We start from the raw sequence: 12,977 nt of genomic DNA on the forward strand, positions 1-12,977 counted from the left end.
AAGGGTTCCCCCCACCCCCAGCTGCTGTCAATCAAACCAGCGTGAGGCCCTCCCTCAAGGGAGATCCTGAGCAGCGCTGCCCCCAGGAGGATGCACTCGAGGGAGCCCCACTGGCGAGAATAACAAGAGTGATGGAGATGTGGGGGTGATGCCCCTGTCTCCCCCCGAAGCTGGCTGGAGCCTGGAAATCACACATCTGCGTGGTCCTGACCCTCGGGCAGTGGGCCAGTGCAGGACACCCCACCAGGCCACTAGGGACCAGAGGCGCCCAGGCTGGGGACCACCCCAGGTCAGCCTGGGCCAGGGGCCCTGACCTCCAGTCCCCTTGGCTCCATGAGGGTGGTACCCACTTGGCAAAGCCGGGGCCTTCTCCCCTCCGGTCTCGGTTTCCTCGGTGGTGACCTGAGGAGCCAGGCAGGATAGCCTTGGAGGGAGGGCCCGTCACAGCTCTCTCTCAACTGGTGTCCAGGGAAGGAGGGAGACAGTGCTTGGCGTGAGAGCTCATGGGGTCCAGCATCCTCTACACCAGGCCCACGAATGGGGTGGTCTGATCCCCCAGCTGCACTCCAGCCCCCAAGGTCATCTGTCCCACTTGACAGCCCAAGTCATAGGAGAGACACTTTGGCCAAGACCAGCCAGTGCCTCAGGGGTCAAGCTCAGGCCCCTGCAGGGGTGAGTTTGTGGCCAGGGCCTAAGCCCTGGCAGGTGGGGCTTTGTTCAGTGGGAGTGGTGGCCACTGTGGAGCCAGGGGTCACCGGGCTGGGAGTCACGTTCTCAAACCACAGGTCCCGGCCAGCCTCCCTCCCTGCCTTGGCCACTATGGGTCCCTGTGTGTGTGTGGGGGGGGGGGGCGGGGGCAGCTATTTGAGTGATGGCCTGGGCATTTTACCATGTGACAACCCTGCTCACACCAGAATCTGGACTCAGGTAAGGACCGGAGCTTAGTATTCCCACCCAAGTTCCCCCACCCCTTGCTTTTCCTGAGCACCTTTTAAAATGACCACTCAGCCCCGCCAGTGTGGCTCAGCGGTTGAGCATCCACCTAAGAACCAGGAGGTCACGGTTCGATTCCCGATCAGGGCACATGCCTGGGTTGCGGGCTCAAATCCCAGGGTGGGGCGTGCAGGAGGCAGCCGATCCATGATTCTCTCTCATCATTGATGTTTCTCTCTCTTCCTCTCTGAAATCAATAAAAATATATTTAAAAATAAAATAACCAGCCCTAGCCGGTTTGGCTCGGTGGATAGAGCGTCGGCCTGTGGACTCAAGGGTCCCGGGTTCGATTCTGGTCAAGGGCATGTGCCTTGGTTGCGGGCACATCCCCAGTGGGAGGTGTGCAGGAGGCAGCTGATCGATGTTTCTCTCTCATCGATGTTTCTAGCTCTCTATCCCTCTCCCTTCCTGTGAAGAATCAATAAAAATAAGTAAATAAAGTCTTTTAAAAAAATAAAATAAAAAATAAAATAACCACTCAAAGTCTCTGAGAAATCAGTGACCTCCAGGCCAACCACCTTATAAGTAATAGGTGCTTCTACCTGCTCTGCCTCCTGCAGGCTTGTGACCTGAGGTGGAGGGCTGCCCTCACCCGCGGCCCCGGTTCTGGGATCTGCCAAGTAATAAATCTTTCGACTTGATTTCCTTTGTGTGAGTTTATTGACACGGCGTCTTCATGAAAACAGCCCAGAGCTTTCCTTTCCCCGCCTGGGAGCTCGGACACCCACCCACGTGGGTGGTTTTTGCCTCCTCCTTCAGCTGGTCATACACAGTCTTCACATCCCAGCCCGGACGCTTCCCACACAGGGCGACAAGCAGGCTTTCCACTCCCTGCTGTCCTGACAGGGCTTCGGAGGATGGGGTCAGGGTTGGGGAAACACAGGGGCTCCTTGCTCCCGCAGCCCCTCCCCCAGGCATGTCAGACCTGCACCTTCTGTGGATGCCCTGTTACCTCCACCTGTCTCCTCACACCTCCAGTCCCACCTGCTTCTCAGAGGACTGAGCTACCACCACCCCTTCTGTCCTCACGTCCACCAGCATGCTCCCCTCCCCCACCTTCAAATAAACCCTCAGGAGCCCGGCCAGCGTGGCTCAGTCATTGAGCAGCAACCTAGGAACCAGGAGGTCAGGGTTCAATCCCCCGTCAGGGCACATGCCCCGATTGTGGGGTCCATCCTCAGTGTGGGGCGTGCAGGAGGCAGCGGATCCATGATTCTCCCTAATCGGTGATGTTTCTATCCCTCTCCCTTCCTCTCTGAAATCAATAAAAATATATTTTAAGCCGAAACCGGGTTGGCTCAGTGGATGGAGCATCGGCCTGCGGACTCAAGGGTCCCGGGTTCGATTCCGGTCGAGGGCATATACCTTGGTTGCGGGCACATCCCCAGTAGGAGGTGTGCAGGAGGCAGCTGATCGATGTTTCTCTCTCATTGATGTTTCTAGCTCTATCTCTCTCCCTTCCTCTCTGTAAAAAATTAATAAAATATATTTTAAATATATATATATATATATTAAAAAAACACACAAGGGGGAAATGGGGGAATAAGGACACATATGTGATACCTTAATCAATAAAGAAGTTTAAAAAAACAAACACACAAAACAGCCCTAGCCAGTTTGGCTCAGTGAACAGTGTCGGGCTGTGGACTGAAGGGTCCCAGGTTCAATTCTGGCCAACGGCACATGTCTGGGTTGTGGGCTTGATCCCCAGTGGGGGGCGTGCAGGAGGCAGCCCATCCATGATTCTCTCTCATCATTGATGTATCTCTCTCACCCTCTTCCTTCCTCTCTGAAATCAATAAGGAAATATATTTAAAATACACACACACACAAAACAAACCCTCAGGAGCCGGCCCCACACTTTGTCCCAACCAGGTGTAAGTGCTGAAAAATCCCATAGGTCGCCTCTTCTCAGGACACCCCACCCAGACCTTCCACACTCATGGGTGATGATGGGGGAGTTTCGGATGCAGGAAGGGATTTGGGGTTCCAAGGCCCAGCCTGCCCCTGGGAGGAGGAGGAGGGGGCAGCAGAGGTCGTGTCTACCAATCAGAAAGGTCTTTATTGTGATGTGGCCATTGGGCCATTCCAGGAGGAGCCAATGCGGTGCGTCCCGAGCCGGCTGCAGGGGCCCCTCTAGCACCATCTTCACCCTCCTCCGTCCTGGGACAAAACAGAATCCAAATGATGCCCCAGCCCCAGACTCCAGCCCAGGGACTGTCAAGGCAGCTTACTGCAAAGGAGGCTGGAGCAGGGTGGGAAGCGGAGATGGGGCCCGGGCAGCCCCAGGCGGCTGGCGGCTGCAGAGAGGGGCCTTAGCCCCGGCAGGCAGGGGTGCGCTGTCCTCAGGTCCCCGTGCCAGCGCAGGGCAACACAGTGCAGTCCGGAGCCAGAGGGCAGTTCCTCCCAGGAAGGCCTGAGGAAGGGGCAGTGCCAGCCTCAGGCTGACCCAGCTCCCAGGCTCCCCCAGAGGGCAGAGGCCTGGAGCGCCCGAGGGTGAAAGCAGGTGGCTCGGCTGGCCCCCGGGGGGCAGGGCCGGCGGTGAGCGCTGCGGGGGGCTGCTGGGGGGAGGGGTGCAGCCACAGAGCAGGCAGGGCCCAAGGAGCCCACTGTTGCTTGTGAGGGTGAGGCGGCTCCAGGGGAGGGCTCTGGAGGCGCCTCCTCCGCGCCAGCTCAGTCCAAGTTCAGGACAGCGGGACCAGCCGCTGGAGCGGGACGGGAGCGGCGGGAGCTGCAGGGGAGCCAGGGAGACGTGCTCCGAGGCGGACACCGGGAGCGGGCGGAGCTGCCGGCCGGCAGGAGCCGCACCTCCTCACTTGCAGTACTCCTTCCGGAACTCTGGAAGACAAGGGCACCGGGTGGGCGGCTGCCCCGCCCTCCACCCGCAGGACGGCCCGGGGTTCTGGAGCCCCGAGGGGGCAGCGGTCTCCCTCCCGGCCACGCACCTTTGTCCAAGTCGATGTGTTTGGCGGGCAGGGGGCAGTGCGCCAGCGCGGCCCTCTCCTTCAGGATGTTGTTTTTGTAATCTGGGGGGGCGGGCGGGGCGGGGAGAGAGCGGGTGAGCCCCTGGAGGTGCCTCCCCACCCTCCCGGCGTGTGCGCGTGTGTGTGCATGTGCGTGTGAATGTGTATGTGCGTGTGCGTGTGCGTGGCGGGCGCCTCACCTAGCTGGATGTCCTCACTCCTGTAGAAAGCCTGATCCCCTGTGGCCACAGGAAACTCCGCCAAGTTCACGTCCTTCCTGGGGGGAGGGGGAGGGGGAGGGGGAGGTTAGGACAGCGGGAGGGCCCGGCCCAGCCCGACCAACCTGGACGGAGTGTGTTGGGGGGGGGCACTCACCCCTTGGCCTTCCCCGACTTCTGGTCCGAGTAGTCGTAACCTGGGGAGGGAGACTCGTGTCGGGGACAGTCTGCCCTCTCCCCAGTTCCCCAAGCCCCGAACCCCCCACCCAGTACACAGGCTCACGGAGCGCCCCGCTGGTCCTCCGCTCAGCCAGGCGCCGCCGGCCCCCTCCGCCCCAGAGGCTCCCCGTCCCGCCTCCCTCCCGCGCTCACCCCCGCGACGGCGCTGCCGCGTGGCCAGCACCGCGGTGATGAGCAGCAGCAGGAACAGCAGCAGCGTGGCCAGCACGTAGCCCAGCTGCTGGAAGAAGTGCGCGCGGCCCTCGGGCACGATCACGTTGATGACGCTGCGGTCGCGCGCCAGCGTGGGGTCTGCGGGAGCCGCGCGGTGGCGGGTCAGGGGCGGGGCTGACAGTCGGTGCACCCCGACCCCAGCCGCCCGCGCTGAGCCCCGTGGCCCTGGGAAGGGCCAGGCGGCCGCAGCCCGTGGGGCCTCCCTTCGCTGACCCGCGGGTCCCTCCCGTGGAATGGACAGGGGCCTGGCCGTTCCCAGCCCCTAGACGTTCGTTCCCCAGGAGCCCGGGGCGGCCTCAGCACCTGGGGCGGGGGCGCTGCCGTGGCTGGAGCCGTTGCCCGGCGAGCCGCGCGGGGGCGGCGGGGCGGCGGGCGCGGTGACCGTCAGGTGGAAGATGCGGCGCTCGTGGAGGCCGCAGTAGTGGTGGTGCAGGTGGCAGGAGTAGGTGCCCTCGTCCGCCGGCTCCAGCGGGTCGATGCGCAGCGAGAAGTCCCCGCGCGCGAAGGCGTCCGCCTCCACCGACACGCGGTCGCGCAGGACCGGCGGCCCGTAGGCGCGGCGCTCGCCCGACGCGTAGAGGTCGAGCAGGCGGTCGGCGCGGTCGTGCGGGACCCCGGGCAGCTGCAGGTCCCAGTGCGCCACCTGCTGCGCCTCCTCCAGGTGCCGGTCGGTCCACACGTGCGCGCGGTTCACGCAGGTCAGGAGCGCGGGCGCGCCGCGCGCCACCACCAGCACCTCCTTCTCGCCGTCCCAGTGCGCGCCGGCGGCCCGGGCTGTGGGCGCAGATCGCTCAGTGGGGGGGGGTTGGGGGGCAGAGACGGAAGGGGGGAGGCGCTAGTGCTGCGGGCGGGGCGGGGCGGGGCGGGGCGGGGCGGGGCGGGGCGGGGCCAGCAGCGGCCGGGGGAGGGGGGCGTTCCGTGGGGCCAGCGCACTCACGGTTGTCGGTGACCTCGAGGCGGATGGCCAGGTTCTCGTAGAGGTGGCAGTAATGGTGGTGCAGGCTACAGGTGTACAGCCCCTCGTCTGTCTCCTCCACCGCTGTGCACCGGGCGGAGACCAGCCGTGAACTCCCCGCCCGCCCCCCCCCCAGGCGCCCGCTCCCCGCCTCGCCGGGAACTGCCGCCCGCGCCCCCCCGCCGCCGGGAACTCCCCGCCGGGAACTCCCGCCGCGGGGGGGAGGCCGCGTACCGCGGATGAGCAGCGAGAAGTTGCCGTCGTGGAAGGCTGAAGGCGACAGCAGGAGGCGGCCGCGGTCGCGCGGCTCGTACACGCGCTGCTCGCCCGCCGAGTACATGTCCACGAGGCGGCGCGCCGGGCCGAACGGGCCGCTCAGGTCCCAGTGGACCACACGCTGCCGGTCGTGCAGCCGGTCCTGCGTCCACACCATGCGCGGGCTCTGGCAGCGCAGCACGGCCCGGGCGCCCGCCGCCCAACTCACCGCCGCCTCCGACACCACCGAGCTGCCCGCTGCTGCGGACCCCGACGGCCCTGGGAGAAGGGGGGGGTCTCTGAGGCCGGTGGGACCCCAGGGGGCAGGGACCGGGTGGGGCTGGCCTGGCGGGAGGACGGGAGGGAACGGTCGCGGGGGCCGGCGCGGTCACTCACCTGAGCACATGACAGCGGAGCCTGGAGGGACAAGAAGAGCCAGTCACGTGGGGGAGGGGTGGCCTTGGCCTTTACATCCCTGTCACAGCCCCGGGGCGGGGGCACTGGCCCTTGTGTCCCCCCCCCCCTTTTTTAATATATATTTTTATTGATTTCAGAGAGGAAGGGAGAGAGAAACATCAATGATGAGAGAGAATCATTGATCCACTGCCTCCTCCTCGCCCCACACCGGGAACTGGGAACTGAGCCCACAACCTGGGCACGTGCCCTGTCGGGGAATCGAACCCTGACTTCCTGGTTCATAGGTCGATGCTCAACCACTGATGGAGGCCTGGCCCCTTGTCCCTTCTGTAGTCCCCTCTGAGGTGGGTGCTAACACCCGGTGTATGGGTGGGGATACAGCCGAAGAAGCCAGGAGGACACAGGTGGGGGTCTCTCTAGCCCGCATGGCGCAGGCACCTCTCCCACAGCCCCCTTAATCCTCACAGCCACTGCAGGGACACCACCTGCCCTTCCGGGGTGCGTGGTGAGTGGTGGGTTCGGGTTAGACCCCACTGGCTGGCTCTGGAATGCATGCTGGGCAGGAAGCCCCCGACCCCACCCCGCAGGGCATGGAGGCTGCCAGCAAGGCCCCCGGAGCCTGGGCACCAGAGAGGCAGGCGTTGCACCTGCCGGGACCACGCCAGGAGCCCTCAGGGTCCTCACCTGGGAGCCACCCCCACCCCCAGGGCTCAGGGCTGGAGCCCCCTGGTCCTGAAGGGCAGGGTCTGAAGCACCAAAACGCTGGACGTGAGGAGCGACCCCACATCCGCCACCTCACAGCCCAGCTCCTGCTCCTGCTCCAGAGCGGCTGGCGGCTGGGCGCCAGGACGGAGGAATGTGCCGGGTCAGCAGGCCAGCCTCGGCAGGCTGGAGTGGGGGGGGGGGTGCAGGGAGCCAAGGAACAGACCCTGCAAGCTCCACAGTTCCCAGGCCCCACAGTCCCCAGCGGGCTCCCCTCCTGCCCACAGGGAGCACAGGCCTGGGCCCCCTCCCTGCCTGAGGGACTCAGGCCGCTGCCTCAGCACCCCCCCCCCCCCGTTCCCGCCCTCCTTGGCCTCTGGCTCCAGGTCCCGCGTGAGGAGGACGTTAGAAGGCTCACACCCTCCTGGGTCCCGGGGCCTCATCAACTCTGAGGTCCCCCTGCCTGTCCCTTCCCACCAGGCAGCCCCCTCGCTGGGCTGGATGGAGCTCAGACAGGCGGCTTTGCCTAAAACCACAAACTCACTCGGACACACCGGACACACCGGTGGCTGGCGCCTCCTGAGCCCCACACCCCGCACTCACTCTGCAGAAGCAGAAGTTTCCAGAGCAAGACGCGGGCCCGCAGCTCCATGGTGCCGCCGCCAGCCTGGCTTTGTCTCACTCCCTCCAGCTCTTAACTCTCCAGAAAAACAGCCCGGCCCCCTCCCCCCTCCAGCACCCGCCATGACATCACGGAGCTCTGGGCTGGTCACGGGCTGCAGACCGCCCGCCCCCTCGCTCTGCCCAGCCCCCTGGCCTCCCCCACCCTGGCCGGCCCGTGGGGAGGGGGCCCTGTGGCCACTGTGCTGAGGGAGTCAGGCGGAGAGGGGCCCTCTCTGGCCCGGGTCCTGGGGAGGGAGGGGCAGCAGTCCAGCCCTTGGAGGACGGGAGGGCTGAGGGTGAGGTCCCGATGATGCCTGTGGGCGGCTGTGACATATGGGGCCCTTCTGGGGTTGCTTCGGCTGGAGTTCCGCCGTGAGCACCCCCTCACCCCAGCTCTGCCGGGGGACACTGCCCAGGGCATTCCCCCTCGTGGGCAGCCTGGCCCCTGCCTGGGGTGGAGGCATCCGGCCAGGGACCCCCAGGGATCCAGGCTGCCAAACCGCCGGCTCTTCCGTTAGCCTGTGATGACCCCACATTTCTTCATCTGGGAGATGGGGATCAGAACAGCCCAGCCCTGGGGGGGAAGCCTGGGGCGGGGCCTGGGCACAGCATGAAGCCCTGATGGTTCCCAGGCTTCTTCACCCTCCACAGGAGCCAGGGGGTAAGTGGGGGGACCCTGAGCACGGAGGGAGCCCGTGGGGAAGCAACGCCCACCTCTCTGGCCTGCCCCCCCCAACATCTATCTGCCCACCATCCAGGGCAGAATCGGGTGTCGCTGAACTCAAACCTGGGTTACCCGGCCCCTAGGAGCACCTCCACCCACCCAGACCCAGGGACAGCACTCCAGGGAACACCCCCACCCAGAGGAGAGGGGAGGAAGGGCGATGGGAGCCCCCATCACAGAAGGCACTAATTTGAAACTGTGGGAAAACCTAGGGAGTCACATAAACAAATGGGAAATAACAGAGCAGCGCTGTGTCCCAAACCCGCTCCTTCTAGTTGAGCAAACCTCAGAGAAAACAAGCCGAGCCACCGCGGACCCACAGTGCATTCTTCCGCGGCAGTGCGGCTGGCATGTGGTCGCCAGCCCATCCCTGGTGGGCTAGGGTCTCCGCGTGAACCCTGCCCTGGTCCCCACGTCCTCGGACAAGCCAGGCGCCCAGCCCAGCTCCGGGCGGTGCAGGCCAGCGCCGCTGCTACAGAGGGGACAGGGTGGGGGACAGGAGGGAGCCCCCCACACCCACACCCACAGACTTAACGGAGGCTCCGCAGCAGGATCCAGGCCCTGGGGGGCGGGGCCCATTTTCCAAACTTGAATCAGAACCGGCTCCCCTCATCCCCAGCTCCTCCAGGGCCTTTCATTCTGGAAAAACAAGCCGGCCTCCGCCCTGGGCCTTGAGGCCTGGCCTCCCCTTGTTTTTCTAACTGGTTTATATTAGCGCTGGTGGTGTGTCTCCCCCCCCTCCACCCCGCCCGCCTGCGCCCCGTGTCTGTTTCTCCATCTCCATCTTCATCCTCCGTCCCGCCTCTTGGCCGCCCTCTCTCCTGCGTGGAGGGAAGACGCCCAAGCAGCTGGAGAGAGGCAGGATGGCCAGGGCCGGCCACTCAGTCTGAGGGGACCCGGTTACACCCTAAACTCCTGCAGAGCCTCCGCTCCCAGCAGGTCCCTGGGCCCGGGGCCCTCTGTACTGAGGCTCCCTGGGGTCCTCCTGCTGCAGACCCAAATGCAGGGGGGGGGCCCCCTGCGTGCACCCTGACCCCCTCGCCCCCGCGGGCAAGATGGACAGAAGCAGCCAGGGCTGCAACCCCTCCTCCTGCCCCATCCTGTTCTCTCGGCTGAGGCCAGCGGAGCCAAGAGGAGCAGCGAAGGCTGCACGCCCCGCCCCGCCCCCGCCCCCGCCGGGTCCTTGGTAGGAAATGGCACAGATGTGAGCGGAGCGCAGCGGGACCCGGCCGCTGCCCCTCCCACCGCCCGGCTGAGCCTCGCTCCTTCTCCCTCCTTCTCCGGTGCCCGGACTGCTGGCCCAGGCCTCAGCGGACAGCTCCACGGGGAGAACAGACACGGACGAGGACGCTGGCAGCATCCCCACAGTCCCGCCTGGAGCTCAGGCCGAGCACCCCACCCCCCAACCCCCCACACCCCCCACCAGAGCCCTGCAGCCTCCTCCCTTCCCTGGGGGGCGGGGCTGAGCAGGGGTGTCAGCGGCCGCCGGGGTGAGAACCAGACTCTGGCTCCAGCTCCAGCTCCAGCTCCTGGGACTGGGACATTCCAGGCAGCCTGGCTCATCAGGAGGAAAACCACAGGCGCTCAGAGAGGCACCAGCACTCTCCCACGTGGTCACACCTGCTGTGTGCCGAGCACCTACTGTGCGCCAGCCAGCGGGGGAGGCAGCGAGCCGAGGCCAGGCTCCCGCGGCTGGAGCCCTAGAGGAAGGGCAGACCTGCCCGCTGGTCAATGGGGTCATTCCACGCACAGTGCGAAGTGCTGTCGGGGAGCCGTGCTGTGGTCTGGCTTCCTCAAGGCCACTCAGAGGGAGCCGGGCCTGGGGGACTGAGCACGCAGGGCTGTGGGCTGTGATGCAGGAAATGCCAAGGCGGTTGGTGTAGCTTCTGCAGGGCCTCGGGACTCACCGGGGCAGAAGGGAGACATCCGCCCAAGGGCCAGGCGGCGGGCAACTCCCCCCACGGCATCCACCCCCCCACGCGTCTGCCCCTCCCCACAGTGCCCACACACCCCCACGGCACCCACCCCTCCCCGCAGCACCCACCCCTCCCCACAGTGCCCACCCCTCCCCACAGCACCCACCCCTCCCCACGGCGCCCACACACCCCCACGGCACCCACCCCTCCCCACAGCGCCCACCCCTCCCCGCAGCGCCCACCCCTCCCCGCGGCACCCACCCCTTCCCACGGCGCCCACCCCTTCCCACGGCGCCCACACACCCCCACGGCGCCCACCCCCCCCGCGGCGCCCACACCCCCCCGCGGCGCCCACACCCCCCCGCGGCGCCCACACCCCCCCGCGGCGCCCACCCCTCCCCGCGGCGTCCACACCCCCCCACGGCACCTGCCCCCCCACGGCGCCCACGCCCGCCCCTCCCCACGGCGTCCACACCGTGAGGGCAGGAGTGGTGATTACGGTGGACAGCGCTTCGCACCCACATGGCAAAGTGCTAGGACTCCTCTCTGGGGAGGGGGCGGGGACCACGAGGCAAGGCCGAGGCAGCCCAGCCACCTGCCAACCAGAGCCTGGACCTCAGTCTGACGGCTGCACAGAACCCACCCCCTGGACCAGCGGGAAGCAACCTGCGCGGTGAGGATGCAGCGGCCGAGGCTGACCTCACCGCGACCCTGTGAGGACCAGCTGGCAGGCGGGAGCTGTGTGGTGCCCAGGGTGCTGCGTTCAGCTGCTCAGGTCGTGGGGATCCCTGGACACGCGACTGCCTCCGTGCGAAGCCAGGGCGGGACGGAGGGCAGCCCGGTGGGGACGCTGCGGCGCGGCCGGGGTGCTGGGGGCGGACATTCCCCTGGAAGTGCGTTGGTGCGGGTGAGGTGGAGGGCGGTGGGGGTCACGCTCCCTCGTTCCTGCCGGCTCTGACGGGTCTTCCTGAGGGCGGTCGCTCGGTCGCTCGTACAGGTTTGTCCTGATGGTTTGCCAAGAGGCAGGGGCTCTGCAGACCCCGGGCCTGAGCCCCGATGCGTCCCACAGAGGCAAGGTCTCACCTGCTCCGGGAAGACCGGCTGTCCCAGCCGCTGGGGGACCATCGATGCACACTGTGACCTGGAAACACGGACATCATCGCATCCTGGGAACTGTCCCGGAGCCCAGGCCGGAGTAGGGTGCCGCCTGGTTTGGCCTGTTCTGTGGGGGAGGGGGAGGCTGTCGGGCAGAGCTGAGCCTGCTCATGGTCAGGCCTGCAGGCCGGCCTTGAATCCCGCCTATCAGGCCGGATGTGGTCCCTCCTGACCTATCAGCTTGGAAACCTGCTTGTATCAGATTTCACCTGCTGCGCCTCTGACTGTGGGAATGATGCCGCCCACATTCCTGGGAGTCCGGGGCCGGGGAGTAGGGCAGCCTCCAGACCAACTTCCTGTGCCCACACGCCATGAACATCCTGGTTTTCCTTCTTATAAAAAAATGTATTTATTGATTTTAGAGAGAGGGAGAGAAACACCGATTCCTTGTTCCACTGAGAGCTGCATCGTTGGTTGATGTTTGAAGGTGCCCTCACCTTGGCGCTCTAACCGACCGAGCTGCCTGCCGGGGGGGCTGTCCTGGTGTCTAAGCCGTGGCTCCCGACACCTGACCTGGGAGGTTTGCCTTTAACTGCCGGCCGGCGTGGCCTCGGTGACAGATCTGCTTCAGGGGCAGGTCCCGCCTCGGCCCTCAGTGAGCTCACGTTTAGCGCCTCGTAGAAACGGTTACACACGTGTGCACGTGGGTCCGCACACACAGGGAATCCTCGCTGTCACCTGAGGAGGTGCGGAGGCGGGAGCGCTCCCAGGTCTTCCTTCCAGGGAAACGGCTTATTTAGGACGTGGGGGAGGGGCCTGCAGAACCTGTTGAGTCAACAGGAAGTGCTGACATAATGAGTGACAGCTGTCAAAGGGGCACAGGCGCCCTGGACAGCTCAGGGCCGGGAGTATGTGAAGCAGGCACCACCAGGCGTCCAGGCTGACACAGGTGATGGCGTGAACAGAGGGCCTTCCTCTGTGCGGGGACCCTCCTAACGCCTGCGGGGGGTGCCAGCACCCAGCCGCTCAGCAAAGCAGGGCACAGGCTTGGCCACCTTTGACCCCACAGGTCAGGAACCCCTGCAGGGCTGACCGCACGGCTGTCCACTCCACGTGGGAACGGCTGCGATGACTCGGCGGGGGCTGCTGGACCCAGGCAGCTTTGCCCTGCCAGCTGGGTCCTCTCTGCCCACGTGGCCCTCCCCTCCCACACCTCCTCCTCTCTGGGTTCCTCCCAGCAGGAGAGGCCACCAGCCCCAAGGCCTGAGCCGGGCAGCAAAGCACCGCCTCCCACTGGGAGGGGCGGACCCCAGCCGATGGAGGAGCAGAAGCCACGGGGCCCAGGGCTCACGGACAGCGAGGGGGGCTGTGCCCTCTTCACAGGTGACACCACAGGAGGCGAGAGGACAGTGAAATGCAAACAGCTCGGAGCACTGTCTCAGATTTATGTCCTTTATAAAATATACTAGTTACTTTATTTAAAATTTTTTATTGATTTCAGAGAGGAAGGGAGAGGGAGAGAGAGAAACATCAAGGATGAGAGAGAATCATGGATCGGCTGCCTCCTGCACCCATACTGGGGATCGAGCCCACAACCCAGGCATGTGCTCTGACCGGGAAAGG

The 12,977-nt window shown here is 65.5% G+C and overlaps 1 protein-coding gene across 2 annotated transcripts; it reads right to left on the reverse strand.

Moving 5' to 3' along the window:
* Window positions 1-3,030: 3,030 nt before the first annotated feature.
* MXRA8 (matrix remodeling associated 8) lies at window positions 3,031-11,058 on the reverse strand. 2 transcript variants are annotated; one of them, XM_080655492.1, is made up of 10 exons: window positions 10,926-11,058; window positions 6,234-6,254; window positions 5,817-6,116; window positions 5,565-5,666; window positions 4,931-5,401; window positions 4,547-4,705; window positions 4,332-4,371; window positions 4,157-4,233; window positions 3,939-4,019; window positions 3,031-3,831 (listed from the first exon to the last, which is right to left on the reverse strand). In XM_080655492.1, the coding sequence occupies exons 2-10, from the start codon at window positions 6,241-6,243 to the stop codon at window positions 3,806-3,808; spliced, it is 1,266 nt and encodes a 421-aa protein (XP_080511618.1). In that variant the 5' UTR covers window positions 6,244-6,254; window positions 10,926-11,058; the 3' UTR covers window positions 3,031-3,805. The 2 variants fall into 2 exon arrangements, with proteins under 2 accessions (XP_080511618.1, XP_080511617.1); XM_080655491.1 differs by lacking the exon at window positions 10,926-11,058 and adding an exon at window positions 7,560-7,660.
* Window positions 11,059-12,977: the final 1,919 nt, after the last annotated feature.

The sequence above is a fragment of the Plecotus auritus genome (assembly GCF_963455305.1).
Source record: "Plecotus auritus genome assembly, chromosome: 2".
NCBI classification, from domain to species: Eukaryota; Metazoa; Chordata; class Mammalia; order Chiroptera; family Vespertilionidae; genus Plecotus; species Plecotus auritus.

Excerpts from the sequence above, each read along its gene's own strand:
- MXRA8 (XM_080655491.1), bottom strand. The coding sequence starts at position 7,608 with ATGGAGCTGCGGGCCCGCGTCTTGCTCTGGAAACTTCTGCTTCTGCAG. Across the intron at positions 5,402-5,564 it reads CCTCGAGGTCACCGACAACC|CCCGGGCCGCCGGCGCGCAC; the intron begins GTGAGTGCGCTG and ends CTGCGCCCACAG. Across the intron at positions 4,706-4,930 it reads CGGCAGCGCCCCCGCCCCAG|ACCCCACGCTGGCGCGCGAC; the intron begins GTGCTGAGGCCG and ends CGGCTCCCGCAG.